Here is a 14091-nt window from a genome sequence, read left to right as displayed (position 1 = left end):
ATCGACAACAAAAAGGGATCAAAGATGAAGAAAGTTCTCACAGCATAACCCAAAATTCAGTTTTGGACAAAGCTTTATTTGTTTCCTGTAACAGATAAGTAAGCCAGATGAACGAAGGCTGAAGCGCTGTTGTAGACAATCTATGGAAGTTATTACATAACATACAGAATGCAAAAAACAACAACAGTAGACTGTCTCTCTCTAAACATATTCAAAAATAATGCATCTTTTTTAATTACTAGATAACACATCAGAATCGTATCTCTTCAACAAACAGACACAATGTTTTTGTGTCAAATCAGCACCCATCAATAATATATTTCTGCTCTTAAGACTACATGTGAATTTGAGTGCAATCATTTGAGTAAGTCCTTCATAATCTTAATTGAAGAGCCCCTGTAGCCACCACCAAAGTGGTTCCAGTGATTTAGATAATGAAAAAGTTGGTAAAGCTGTTTTCTCTTTGCGAAGCCTGGTGCTTGAGGAATCTTCTCATGGTAGGCAGAGTAAAAACAGTTGTTGAAGCCACCAAACATCCCTGAAATACTCAGCTCAAACTCTGAATGGCCATAGAAGGAGGCTGGATCAAAGACGACTGGGCCATCGGAGGACTCTGCCACATTGCCTCCCCATAAGTCTCCGTGGAGGAGAGCGGGGACAATGTCCACATCGTGGAAGAACTGAGGGATCTTTAGCTGTAAATTAAAAACACAGTATGGAAGCTAGTCGCGCCGTCATAGGGATGTGTGGCCTGCTTTATTTTCATGAGTGGAGGGTGCACCTGTAGCTCAGCCCATAGTTCTCTGGCTTCCCTGTCTCCGTACGATTTCTCCACCATGCCGAGCTGGTGTTGCAGCCTCTGCCGGGAGTAAAATGTCGCCCAGTCATCCATCCACTCATTTTCCTAGGGAGGTAGGGAACGAAAATAAAGGTTAAAGATAAGGTTATGTAGGTGAAGATTTCTGCAGTTTGGCGCTGTTTTCTCGAGAGAAACGCCGCTTTTACCAGTGGTAAATATCCACAGCATGTAACGACACCGAAGCCAAATTGTTCAACGGCAGTCACCTCTGACTTCCCAGCTCCTTTTCCTGTGTGCAGGAAAATAAGTTATACGTTGAATGTTAATTAAGCAGAAGTTCACTCTGACTAAACCTAAGTGTTAGCTACTGGCTAGTATTTGGTAGAAGAATGATTTATGTAATTTACCCACTGTGTGCTGCTCTTTTCTTAATCTTTCCAGTTGTCTCTTATTGGAATCATGTAGATCAGCCAGCTGCTCTCCTAAGTGCTTCGAGTACCTAGACGTGGAATATACACACAGAATTTCATTAAAAAAAATAAATCTATATATTCAAACTGACATCTGCCGGTACTCTGATCAGCATTCTATGGAATAATGTCACTAAGCTACTCTTACTTGGAAAGGCCTCTCATGTCCAGATGTTCCATCACAAAGACACAGCCGCCTGTGTCAAGCTCAATCACCCTTATTGGATTGGGAACTTTAACCGTTTCTGTCCTTTGAAGAGCCTCCAAACTGGCCTTCTCCCCATCAAACATTAATTTGGCCTGACCGAAACAAACAAATTTGTCTATTGAGCAGTGCAGAGAGATGGATATAGTCTAGGTTGATAAAAGAAACACAAGATATTAAAAAGAAATGTGTATGGGTCTCAATTTCTTTCAATTACAGAAGTTAGGTGGCAATCAAACACTTGGATGTGTGACAATGTTTATGAATATGATATACACGAAACAGGGTAAAAGTAAACACAATGTACCTCGTTCTTGTGGTTGGTCTTTACAAACACTGTCCCGGTGTCAGTGTGGTAACTGTGGCCCTCGCTAATACACCCTCCTCCAGATTGACCAGCTGATTTCAGCATGGTGGTCCCTAACTCTTTCTTTAACTTCGCTTCCATGGTCATTGTCATTACCCAAAACCAAGAATGACGATGGCGTTAGAAAAATGCAGCTGAACGGTAGATTCCAAGGCTTTGGGGGGCGTTTTGACCATTTCCGTCATGCGAACCAATCAGGAAGCTTTCTGGCACGGTAAACACATTTTGTTCCGTATACAGGTGTAAATGTAACCAATCATAAACAAGAACGCGACGATTGGCTTTCACTCTGTCCTATCAGAGTGAAGCGTTGCGGTCACGTGAAAGTAACCGTGGTGCCGAGTGACTCTACGTTAGCTACATGCTAGCATGCTACGACTGGCTTCGCGATGCTGTTGGAAAAGCGAAATGAATGGTAATGACATTTGTCTGGTTCTTGGAGCAACTAGCGTCGGAAAAACATTACTGCTGAAACGTCTTCAACATATCCTTTCTGCCCAACCGATTTATTTTTATATAGAACTTAAATTCAATACATGAAAAAGAAATGCTGAATGTTGGATAGCATAATTAGCCAGCAAGCTAGCTGCGCGAGAGTATTAGTAGTAAGCCTCAACTTGTTATATTACAGAGATATAAGCAATAATATAACATAGGACAATAACTGATAGTTGAAGGAGCATTCTGCTTTCAGAAAGGCCTTCGCTTTTTGCTATAGATTACTGTGGAACAGAGTAAGAGGGAAAGATGGATTCAAGTGCAGTAAAAAGTACAGGAGATGCTTTTCATCAAAAGTGCAGTAGCTGACTTATAACAAATTACTGAGTACCAAGACCGTAGTATAAGTAAAGCGAGTATTTTGGGATATGTTTTGCACTTGTAACACTGTATCTATGATGTTGAGCTAATCAAACTGATTAGCTTATTGCAAACAGCTGATAAATTGTTTACCATAATTTGTCAATAAACTTAACATATGTAGCGTTGGGCATATGGGGCCAAACGATTGTTGCCAAAGCCGACAACGCCACTTCAGGACTTTCAACCTGAAGATCTATTTAATTTGGTGCCCAGCTCGCTCTAGCGGGTTTCCCGACGGCACTTACGCACAGGCCCGCTCACACTGAAGACCAGCACGGCATTAGTAATTCAAAAGATTTATTTAACACCCTAAAAACTTCCTTAAAAACACTCTACGAACAAAACTAACAGAAGAAAAGGGGAGACAAAACTAACAAATGAAAGGAGAGACAATGCAGTGACAGTCTGTACGGCCAACCCGCCTTCGAGACGGGGAAAACACAAAATGAGGACTTGGAACGAGGGAGGGGGAAGCACCTATATACGCCGCCGCCCCCCCCCCCCCCCCCCCAATCAGTGGTAAATGGGCCACAGGTGCTCCCTCCCACACCTGCCTGCCCAATTAACCCCAATCATCCGGTTACACATACAATGGGAGTTGAATCATTTTGCCTCATATGACAATATCTAAAGTGGAGAATTAAGAAAATAAAAATGTAATTTGTGTTTTTAATGACAAAGAAAGCAAAGTTGTGACTTCTCTGGGTCACTTTTCAATCTCTCTTGGAATCCTTGGCTGCAGCTCAAACATTCTCATAATATACTTCTCTGCTGATTTTTGTTAATATATTAGCGTCAATTTTGCAAGACAGTTTTTGACAGAAACTATAACTTTCTTAACTGATTGAATACTTCAACAGCTTCTAGTAAACTTTTTTTTTTTACTTTGAACTGCTCCGTCTGAATGTTTTTCTTAGCCGATGTTCACAGCTCAGTTTGCGTGGCGTTGGTGAGCTGGGGGAACCTCCTTCTACTCTTCCTACGGTAATATTACCGTTTGGACAAATTGGCAGGCACGAGTTTGGATGCGACATGTCGCTCATCTTTGTAACGTTGTACTTTAATACGTGCACAGGTGGGAACCAACCTGACGGACTTGACGTTGAAGAGGAAGAAGAAGGTGACATTGAGAGAGCTGGGAGGCTGCATGGGCCCCATATGGCCGAGTTACTTCAGAGACTGCTCTTCTGTTATTGTACGTTCTTTCTTTGCATACTGCATATATCTGATGGTGGTGGTGGGGGGGGGGGGGTAAAATGGATTTCTGGAATTCTTTTTTTTTTTTACAGTTCATGGTGGACTCAGTCAACATTTCTCAGATATCCTCATCCTGTATCCAGCTACTGTCCGTCCTCTCTGCTGAGCCTCTGTTCAGCGTTTCTGTGCTAATTCTCTTCAACAAGAGGTAATAGCAAGACGTGCTAATCAATAGCTGCCGTCGGTGGATTCAGCGCAGCATTCGCTCCATTAAGTTCTTTTTTTTTTTTTTCTTCACAGAGACATGCCTTGCACTATGAGTCTCGTAGAACTCAAATCACTGTTCAGAATGGATGACATCATTGCATCTGCCGCTCAGCCGATCACAACGCTGGAAGTCAGCGCACGTTCCGGACAGGGACTCCAGGACGTGCTGAGCTGGCTGGAGTCCATCACGGTCAAGTGAAGTGCTGTGCGTCAGTTCCTCGCTGAGTGGCACGACTGCCAAAGGATTATGAATGATGACCTGAAAGCCCTCGTCAGCATGAGATCGCTGTATTCTCAGCGTCCAAAGACTGTTCAGGCCGTTTAAGGGCATTTAATAATAATATATTTACTGTTGGGAGTGAAAGCAAGAAGAATGTTGCTGCTGCATCTTTGTTTCCTTGTAAACTTGCATACCGCTCATAACGGCGACGGGGCAAAGAGATGCTTGCATCCTGGCAGGGTGAAACGTTTGCACGGTTAGTGACTGTGAAATCAAATAAGCTCACACACGTCACTTAAACCATTTCTGAATCAGAAGAGGTTACTTTGTGTGACAGTCAGTTCGCAGTCATCGCCAGCAGGGGGCTCAAAATGAACCCAAAACTGGGTGCTGGGAAAAGGGAGTGGTGACTTTTGTATTAAATGTATTTAAAAGAGACAATTCTAAATAATAAAAACCAACTGAAGAATGACACAGTGTTATATTTATACCCTTATATTTGATGAGTCAGTGGTTCACCAAGCAATGAATAAAACTCATACCGATACACTTTCTCGTATAATCTTGTAACGGATCACAAGCACGTCCTCCAAGCTATCATTTCCTTCAGGGGAAACCCAGCAATGTATTTCACTGCAGTAAAAACCATGTTCACATCAATTATGTCAGCAAATCTGGTCGTACAGAGTCAGCCAAGTCTCATGCGGCGACATTTCAATGCATGGGGGGAGGTCTGACAGGAATCGTGTGCAGTCGAACCCGTCGCCCAAACGGCTGACTGAGCAGGAGACTGGCGGAAAGTTAACCAAAACTGTGCTTTTATACATCTGAATATTAACTTACAATAAACTGTGGCCTTAAACAAGTTTTATATGACACTAATGGATTCTGATATAAAAGGCATGTCCTCTGTTATGCCCTAGTACTACATTCATGGCAACATGAGCAGGAAAGGTAGATGCAGCAAAAAGCAGAACCAGCTTTCACCAATTTAAGGGTTACTGTATTATACCACAATATAAAAACAGCTGAGAATAGTTTCATTCGGGTCCTTGGGGCCGTAGTTCAGTCCTTGATTAGAATTGCGTTTGACAAGCGCAGCCTATTGGCTATTCCCCTTTTTTTATTTCCCATAAAGTATTATCGTTGGTCATCACAAGAAAGGGTTTTGACTTAATTCTGAGGCCTGCGATTCATCAGCGCTGACTGACGAAAAGGGCAACAAGGGCTCGGGCAGGACCCCTGGCAGGTCCAGACGGGTCTGGGTGGGGTGAGTGAGAGATGAAGGCAGGCTGGCAGGCTGGTGGCTCACAGGCAGGGGAAAGGAGGCACTGTAAGGAAGCGAGGCGCCGTTTGTGGTCGAGGAGGTGCCCATCTGATTCATAGATAGTTTTGGAGGCTCTGTTTGGAATGGATTGTTGGCTGAAGGAGCACTCAGGGCTGCAAAAAAAAAAGAGTTAGAATTACAATCAATATTTCCCCAACTGGTGCTTTAAAAAGGTGCGAAAACATCTCCTGGGAACTTCGATGTTTTAGCACCCCTGAAAGCATCAAAATTGTTCCAAAATAAGTTCTATATTTGTCTGCCCATGTTAAATTATCCTACGTATATTATGCTGTAGACGTCGTGGGTGAGACCGCAGAAACCGTTGTGCACTCAATTTGCTCGCTCGCTTCCCGGTGTGTCGTAAAAACACATCACGTAAACAGACAAACAACAGGCGAGTGCGTTCGTGAAGTCGAGCTGTCCCGAGTCGCAAAGGTCGTAAGTCGACGACCCCCCCTGTGCAAGCTAAAATTCAATCGGTATCATCAATGCACTCATCAAAGCTGTGACAATTGGTTCACATCAATTTGCACATCATTTGTGTCTTAAAGCGAACTGAGGTTGCAGCCGTTAAAACAAACAGCTTTTCTGGAATGCCTGCGAACACACAGATATTGTTGCCTCACTGGCCAATAAATACCTGTTAGAAAAGGGTTGGTGAGCTTCGCTGGAGGATTTGCTGTGATCAAGGTTTCCAGGTTTACTAGAGAAGCTGCTGCGGGGCCCAGGAAGGCCTCAGGTGTCCGGCGAGGGCTGGAGGAAACCAGGCTTTCTCCGAGACGCGACATGTCAAATAGTTCAGGGCTGCCATCCCCTCGCCCGTTCATATCCACCAGACCTCCATCCATGGCCTCATCAAACAGATCCCCATCTAATAGCAACAAAAAAAAAAAAAGGTGGTTCTAACATCACCAGCATGCAAAATGTAAAGAATCCCAATGGGAGCCACTGTATCATTTACCCGTGGGGCTTCCAGTTCGGGGAGACAGTTGCTGGCCTGCTCTTCGTTCTGATGAGACTAAAAATGGGTCGAGTCCTGTCGGATCTAGAAAGACACCAAAATGTAATGTCATTTATTTATGGTGTATGTTTGGGTTAAGGCTTTATGGGTCCCCTTCACGCTCATAAACCCACCTTTGGTGGCACCCAAGCCCCATTCCCGGCCTGGGGCGCTAATTCTGGAGGGATTTCTAGGCGGGCCGTCCCAAGGCTCAAGTGGAGGTTCCCAAGGTGGAGGGGGGCTGCTGGAAACTGGTGGTGCCATCCAGGGAGAGTCCTGTCTTGAGGTGTTGCTGCTGCCTTCTTTAATAACAGAGAAGGGAATTACAGGAAGTTTGATTTTATTACCGCCGCCAAGGAGGTTATGTTTTTAACGGAGTTTGTCTGTTAGCAGGGCTACGGAAAAACTGCTGGATGGATCTTGATGGGGAGAAAATCTGAACATTGGTCTTGGTCTAATTTAGATCCCATTAAATGTTGAGATCGATCCGGATCCCCGTCCCAATAAAAATAAAAATAATCTGGATCTTCCCATTTACTTACCAATAAATTAATATCTTGCAAAATATGCATTCAATTCACTCACCAAAAATCACGAGTCATAAAGGGGTCCGATATGCACTATCATGCAAAAAGGTCTTCTGGATCAGATCCAGAATGAGATCAGGAAAAAAAAAAACCTTTAACATTGAAAACCCCATTCATGGATTCAAAATCAGCTAAAAATCTACTCCGATTCACTTTTACTTTTCACGGTTGGTGTATAAAGATACTAAGAACAATTTAGAACCTTTTAGTGATGATCCAGATCACCATGTGGACGGTGTAAATCCAGTTATGAGTGCAATGAGCTGCTTGGTGGAGGTTTGCGCTCTCTGAGTGCTTTTCTAGTTTTAGCATGTGAACATAGTACAAACAGATATTTTTTTTTACAATATCTACGCCAGCATTTCCTTCATCAGGCTACACAGGGTTCTTCAAAGAACAAATATTTGCACGACTGATATTGACCATATATGACATAGAATTTAGCACCTTAACACAGAGCCAGTAAAATCTGAGGCTCACCAATGGAGTCCCAGGGGACTGGCCCCCGCAGGCGAGCAGCTGCCCCGTGTGGGCCGTCATTCCATTCGTCGTAACTTGGAGGCTGCTCTGAGGGAACCGCAAATACATCTACTAGGTCCATGAATGCGGTCTGACCCAATCGGCAGGAAGGAAAATTGTGTCAGTTCAGTCACACACACACACGGGCAGCAAGTTTGAATGGAAGCATATTATTAGAAGCACCAGTTATTATTAGAAGCATATTGTGATCACCTTATAGCAGGGGTCCCCAACCACCGGGCCGCGGCCCGGTACCGGTCCGTGAGGCATTTGTTACCGGGCCGCAAAGAAAGAACAACTAATGTATACAATTTCCGTTGTATCGATTATTAGCGTCTAAAACGTGTTTTATTTTGAAAAACGACCGGATTTTCTCCAACGTAACAATCGCGTCTTGATACGTTGCTAAAAAAAACAGCCGTGAACTCGCGAAAATTAATAAAAAGAAACAAAAGTCTTTGGAGAGCTTCTTTGCTAAGGAGAAAAGTCCTACTGAGGAGGAAGAAGAGGCGCCAACGACCTCCAAGAAGAGAAACCAGGACTAAGACTCGGGTATTAACAGCTGATTCGCTCTGTTAACAGCAATGAAGGGTTCAAAAAGTTCTGCTTCGGCACATTAAGACCAGAACCCGGATTAAAAGACAAGAATGTGGAATTTATGAAACAAAAAACCATGAAGGACAGAAGTAATTATTGGGTCCACAATTTATGGTGAGTAGATATTGTGTAACTATTAATTATTTATTTAATAGTTATTGCAAGTGCATAATAGAAAGTTTATTCGTAAGATTATATTCCTCTTTTTAAATTTAATTACCGGTATACCCCCCCGCCCCCGGTCCGCGAAAAGATTTCACGGCATGAAACCGGTCCATGGCAGGAAAAAGGTTGGGGACCGCTGCCTTATAGCACTTGATTTTAATGGGAATGGTCATTTTTGCCATTTCATTTTCTCTGATAAAATACAAATCATGATGCTGTAATTTGTTTTTTTTGTTGTTGGGCATTGAACCAAACAATCACACATTTGGGCCAAGTTTCATCTCGCATCACATTCCGTCATTCGTTATTGTATTGTTTCCTTAGCCGCGCTGCAATTCTGATTCAATCTGATCGCTGGTTAGACAGAAACATCCAAGACTGAAATGCATTTGTGTATTATTTTAACCATCTATTACGGTAGTCCCATCCCCAATATTTCATACCCCGCCTTTAGAATCCATCTCACGTTTGCTCCGCTCCAGAGCTGTCTGGAGCATCGACTCGTCTCCTTGGCGGCTGAGTTGTTCCTGTCACAGATACAAACACATTGGCATCTTTTTTTGGGCACGACAGGCAGATTTGGGGGGGGGCAATTTGACAATATCGTCACGTCGGCCTGTATCTTTGACTAAAAGACGGCACACGAGCAAAAAATATATAAATACAAATAGAAAATGGTGATTTCCACTTTCAGCAACACACGACCCAATGACATGTAAACGTGATCAATGGAGTCAAACCTAAAAATTCCCTGATCTGGAAGTGGACAGTCACAGAAATCTGCCTTCTCTGTGCAAATTTGGGCTTCAAAATTTGGCTTCCAAGCATTGCTCCAAGCAGTTCCCTATAAAATCAAGCTCACCTGCTGGTGTTCCTCTTTGCTCAGGTCCAGGGCTATCTGGAGCTGGGTCTCCTCGTCGATTTCCTGCGTGGGGGCTACGCGTTTCACGGGCTTCTGGGTCGTGGACAGAGCAGAGGACTGCAATCAGCATTTTGTCAGCGAAAGTCCGAATATCAGGAAGCCTTATTAATAGTACATTGCATGCAGTTGGACAGGTCCTCCCTAACAGAAATGGATTCAGCTCCACGCCAGCAGAGATCAGAGTGTGTCCGGCGTGGGTGAATCGCACAACTGGATGAAGAGGAGAGACCCAGCTGTTAGTGGAACGGTAGGATGAAAGCATTGATTAGTCATGGATGAGAGCTCAACATTGCTTTTGCTGTTCGGGGGGATGAGCTTGATTAGTACGTGCAGTTGTTCCTCAGAATGGTCCAGACTGCACCGGTGAGGTTGGCTGTCAAAGTACCGAAGCAACAGGAGACGTGCTAGAAAAGCAAAGAATGGCTCATCCCTGGTCTTGGTATGTTTGTACCTTCCGGGTCTCCTCCTTGCTGAGAGTCAAAGCCATCTGGAGTTGGGTTTGTTCATCGATGGCCACTGTAGGCGGCGACTACAGTCAAGCAGGAAGGATTAGAAATGCAGCTAATCAAAAGGCACAGAAAAAAAAAAAAAAAAACCATGCTCGATTCCTCTTTCTGAAATAAATAGAACAGGTGACGGGGCGATTTCGAAAATAGGTGGATTTAGAAGTCTGATGGTGAAAACGCAACTAATTGGTGTGATTGAACGCGAAAGCTCGCAATGTGTGGAAGAGTCAAAGCCACGTCTTCAACCGAGAGTCAAAGTCGACCGAAATGATCCAGGAAAGTTGTTCAGGAAAACCTAATCGGCAGGCAAGCCAGTTCATTTTGCTGCTCGACTGTTGACACAGTGCAGATAATAGTGATTCATGTCAGGCTATTGTGTCAAGCGGTCCGTCGTCATGGTGACAACGCATATATGACCAACGTTCAGACCTCACCATTGTAGTTTTTTTTTCTTAATGTAATTAACAAATAATGAGTTTTGGGTTCCAGTTTCAGTAAACTGCATATTTTCTCTGGCTCTTGCAGCTACAGTGGAATTTAAGGCTGCCCAACCCGCCAAATCCCACTAACCACTGCTGCCCTCGCCAAGGCTGCGGATCAATGCGCACATCCTGTCTGGCTACTCAGCCGTGCACTCGTCAGTGAGAAACCCCCTTTTAGACACTGATTAGTCAAAGTGCCATTATTGACCACGTAAGATCACGATATCACTTTCAGTTCAAAGGTCTAGGAAATAATGGTGCCATGGAAACTGCCAGTGGGAGCGCCTCACCTCCGTGACACACCGCGTCCAAGCCTGTGTGTGGGACAAATGCCACTTCATCAGGAGCAGGACAGCTAGGCTTGTGTGTATGAAAGGCCTGTGTGTGTGTGTGTGTGTGTGTGTGTGTGCCCTCGCAGTCAGAGATACCTTTTCACTTTCCTCTCGGCTCATGGCCAGCGCCAGCTGCAGCTGCAGCTCCTCTTCCCCGCTCGTCGTGGGACGGGCTTGCTCCATGTCCGGACCGACCCGGGGAGAGGAAGACGAGGCTGCAGGGACGGACAAGGAGCAAAAAAAGGGATTGGATGCTTGGCACACGGATGTAGACAGAAACACTGATGGCTGGAAACTGGGAGGAAGGGAGAAGATGGAAAAGGATGAAACGTTTCAGCCTGTCTTTCAAAGGTCGGAGCGGACCTGGTTCTGTTTGAGCATGCTAATGTTCCCGCGGTCGTTGCCCTTTGCTGGCCACGGTCTGCCTCGCTCCGCCTGCTGTGAGAACAATGGTGCGCCTGTGTGGAAAGTCAGGGTGGCGGAGGGGTCGGGGAATGGACGGGTTGGACAAGGGCCCACCTTAGGACTTAGGACCCCGATTCATGTGGGTGGGTTTATTTCTTTTAGAGAGCAGCAGGCCATAAGTCGGCCATGTCAGGTCTCAGAAACATGTCATCTCCACTGTGCTGCCCCTCAATATCCCCCCCCCGCCTGATCTGGAATGCTCTCTGGCAAATTAGCTGCTGCCAGCATCCTGACACCGCCCCCTCCGCCCGCGCCACCGCCCAAACACTCCAACCATGCATCAGACTCCTGGAATCCATGAGACACCCACATAGCCATCTTTATTATACGCTACGCTGCAGATCACGCAACCGAACACGAAGCGGAAAAAACGCCACGGAGACATTTGGCGATTTGATGGTAGTTCAAATCAGCTGCGGTCTGTCCATTCGCCCCAATGAAAAGAAGACCTCGATCGTAAGTAATAATGCCTTCAATATCGTTGAATAAAACACATCACCTCACAAAAACGTTCACCCCTGGCTGAGGCAAGCTCAAACAGGGCCTCGTCTCTTTTGTACATCCAGTTTGGCTGACACGCATGTGAACAGGAGAATGAAAGGAAAGCCGGTGACCCGCCATCAGCACAGCAAAACCCGGAGCATTTTCTCTTTAGAAACATCCAAGGCGAGAAAAAAAAGAGCAAATCTATTAACCCCTTCTCGGGGTGTAAATGTTGAGATGAAAAATCTAACTGAGTTTCCATTAGCCTTTCTCATCAGCCCAACAAATGCAAAACGGAAAGTGAACAAGGACTCAGGAAGTACATGCGTGTCGTTTCCTGTCATTTCTAGATGCTATTTGACTCATTCTGATCACGGTACGGCGGATTATCAGGTATAATCAAGGTGAGGTAAAAAACAACCAAAAAAAAACAATAGTTCAACCTTCTATCTACTCACAGTAAAAGGAGGATGGTGTGCTTCTGCACGTGCCAAACTCATCGGCGTGAAGCCGTGCCGAGCTGGGATGGCCGGCGTGGCGCCCCGGGTATGGAGGCGGCAGGGATCCAGAGCCTGAGCCACTGCTGACCCCCACCATGCGCGTCTTGGTCTTGAGCGCTTGGCTCCTCTCCTTCGTCAGCTTCTCCTCGTCTCGCAGCAGAGACACCAGGTTCTTGGACTTCTCTCGGACATTTATACCCTGGTCGCGTCCGTCCCGATCTATGTACTGGAAGTCTCTGAGCGTCTGGATGGTGTACACGTTTTCACGGCATTCCTGGGCCACGCGCTCAGAGCCCGTTTTGATCAGGTAGTCCAGCAGGGTCAGGGCCTTGTAAACATGCCTCCAGTTTTTGCCGTGGTCGTTGAGCCGCTTCCAGATCATATCCAGGACCTCAGTGAAGGCCACGACATTGAAGGTGAGGTCTGCAATCTCAGACATGAGAGAGCTGGACGGGCCCCAGGGGTCGTTGGAGGTGGCCTCTCGGACCTTGATCTCGGCCTCTGTGTAGCTGTTGACCATGTTTTTCATTTGGCGGCGGAGCGACGAGGTCTGCATGATGGCGGCAGAGTTGCACCGGTGGCAGAAGGTATAAAGGAGAACAGCAGGCCTCTGGCACGGCCGCTTGCTAGAAACCAGTAAACCGGGTGGTGGTGGTGGTGGGGGGGGGGGGGGGGGGGGGAATGCAGAGGAAACTTCCTTTAACAGGGAACTTCAGAGAAAGGTGTGATCCTGCTGGGAGAGAATGCACAAATTAGAGGCTAAACATTGTTACGCTTCCTTTCATAAACCATCGCTAACGGCACTCGCAACAAGCGGCCCGGATAGTTTTTGTTTTGTTTTTTTTGCAGGCAGCAAAGATGATTTGGAAAGTAAGACGACCGACTCAGGCCCTCTGAGTGATGTGAAACTCAACACCTTGGCTCAGTTTTGTTTTCCGGCGACTCGGAGGTGATGACAGCGCACTGTTCCCGAAGAAGAAGCGATCGGATCAGCTGCCGGGCACATTTTTTTTCTCAGTTGAATTTTTTTTGGGGGAAAAAGGAATCTTTTGGTCCCGGTAAAAACAAAGAGTATCCTGTTGTGTATAAGGAGGGTCATCAGAAGCGAGGGAGGGGCTCAACTGCCCTTCTTTTTCTGACCCGATTACATCATCACAGCAGCAATATAGGCCTTTGAGCATCTGAAGACTCACAGCATGCACAGGTTACACCCAGCAGAACAAAAAATAATAATTAATCTTAATTTAAAAATATTTCTTTTGAAAGAGATCTCCGCTTTGCCCGGACTTCCCCGCACAAAATAAGGCCAGTGAGTCAAGTGTTGGTGATAACTGATCAATAATCCATCCCTTCACTCTACACTAAAGCGCTGTGTCATGATTAAGCAATACTAAAATATTATAAAGGGAGCGATGGCTTTCAAGGGGCTCATTTCTTTTTCTTTTCTTTTTTTTACAATAAAATGTCAAATTATTTTTCTAAATGCCAAAATCTTGACGTGGCCATGAGTAAATTCCACTAAATTGGTTTGTCGCTATGAGAGCCTAAAAATAGTGTCAGTGATTTAATCCAAGTTCCCAGTTTGATCTACTGGTTCCCAGAAGGGGAAGCTCAAATAAAAATGTGACATTCCTGATGACATATCAGCGTGGCAGCGGAACCGAACCTCGGGCCACGATCCTAATCCGATCCGTTTGGTTTGGTTCTGAACTCAGCCATAATGAAGATTATTTCCGGTGAAGGCTAAAATAATCGGATTACATTTAGGAAAAACAACTGCTACAATCAAGACACATGCAGCAATCTGTCAAAAATCAACC

General features: G+C 45.2%; 3 protein-coding genes across 5 annotated transcripts; 1 reads left to right on the top strand and 2 right to left on the bottom strand.

Annotated features, from left to right (window-relative positions):
• Positions 1–89: 89 nt before the first annotated feature.
• LOC137916586 (ketosamine-3-kinase-like) lies at positions 90–1922 on the bottom strand. Its single transcript, XM_068759579.1, has 6 exons — positions 1782–1922; positions 1418–1569; positions 1207–1298; positions 1006–1088; positions 782–904; positions 90–695 (listed from the first exon to the last, which is right to left on the bottom strand). The coding sequence occupies exons 1-6, from the start codon at positions 1920–1922 to the stop codon at positions 357–359; spliced, it is 930 nt and encodes a 309-aa protein (XP_068615680.1). The 3' UTR covers positions 90–356.
• Positions 1923–2210: 288 nt separating this feature from the next.
• On the top strand, positions 2211–4365 carry LOC137916588 (ADP-ribosylation factor-like protein 16). Its single transcript, XM_068759582.1, has 5 exons — positions 2211–2325; positions 3631–3686; positions 3778–3897; positions 3992–4107; positions 4200–4365. The coding sequence occupies exons 1-5, from the start codon at positions 2211–2213 to the stop codon at positions 4363–4365; spliced, it is 573 nt and encodes a 190-aa protein (XP_068615683.1).
• Positions 4366–4866: 501 nt separating this feature from the next.
• Positions 4867–12827, bottom strand: LOC137916585 (epsin-3-like). Of its 3 annotated transcripts, none has more exons than XM_068759576.1 (10): positions 12230–12827; positions 10920–11038; positions 9955–10032; positions 9444–9536; positions 9025–9108; positions 7781–7910; positions 6848–7015; positions 6675–6758; positions 6354–6584; positions 4867–5826 (listed from the first exon to the last, which is right to left on the bottom strand). In XM_068759576.1, the coding sequence occupies exons 1-10, from the start codon at positions 12825–12827 to the stop codon at positions 5540–5542; spliced, it is 1872 nt and encodes a 623-aa protein (XP_068615677.1). In that variant the 3' UTR covers positions 4867–5539. The 3 variants fall into 3 exon arrangements, with proteins under 3 accessions (XP_068615677.1, XP_068615678.1, XP_068615679.1); XM_068759577.1 differs by having other exon boundaries at positions 6848–7012; XM_068759578.1 differs by lacking the exon at positions 9955–10032.
• Positions 12828–14091: the final 1264 nt, after the last annotated feature.

This window comes from Brachionichthys hirsutus, unplaced genomic scaffold (genome assembly GCF_040956055.1).
Source record: "Brachionichthys hirsutus isolate HB-005 unplaced genomic scaffold, CSIRO-AGI_Bhir_v1 contig_960, whole genome shotgun sequence".
NCBI lineage: Eukaryota > Metazoa > Chordata > Actinopteri > Lophiiformes > Brachionichthyidae > Brachionichthys > Brachionichthys hirsutus.
This window is presented reverse-complemented; position numbering and strand designations above follow the sequence as displayed.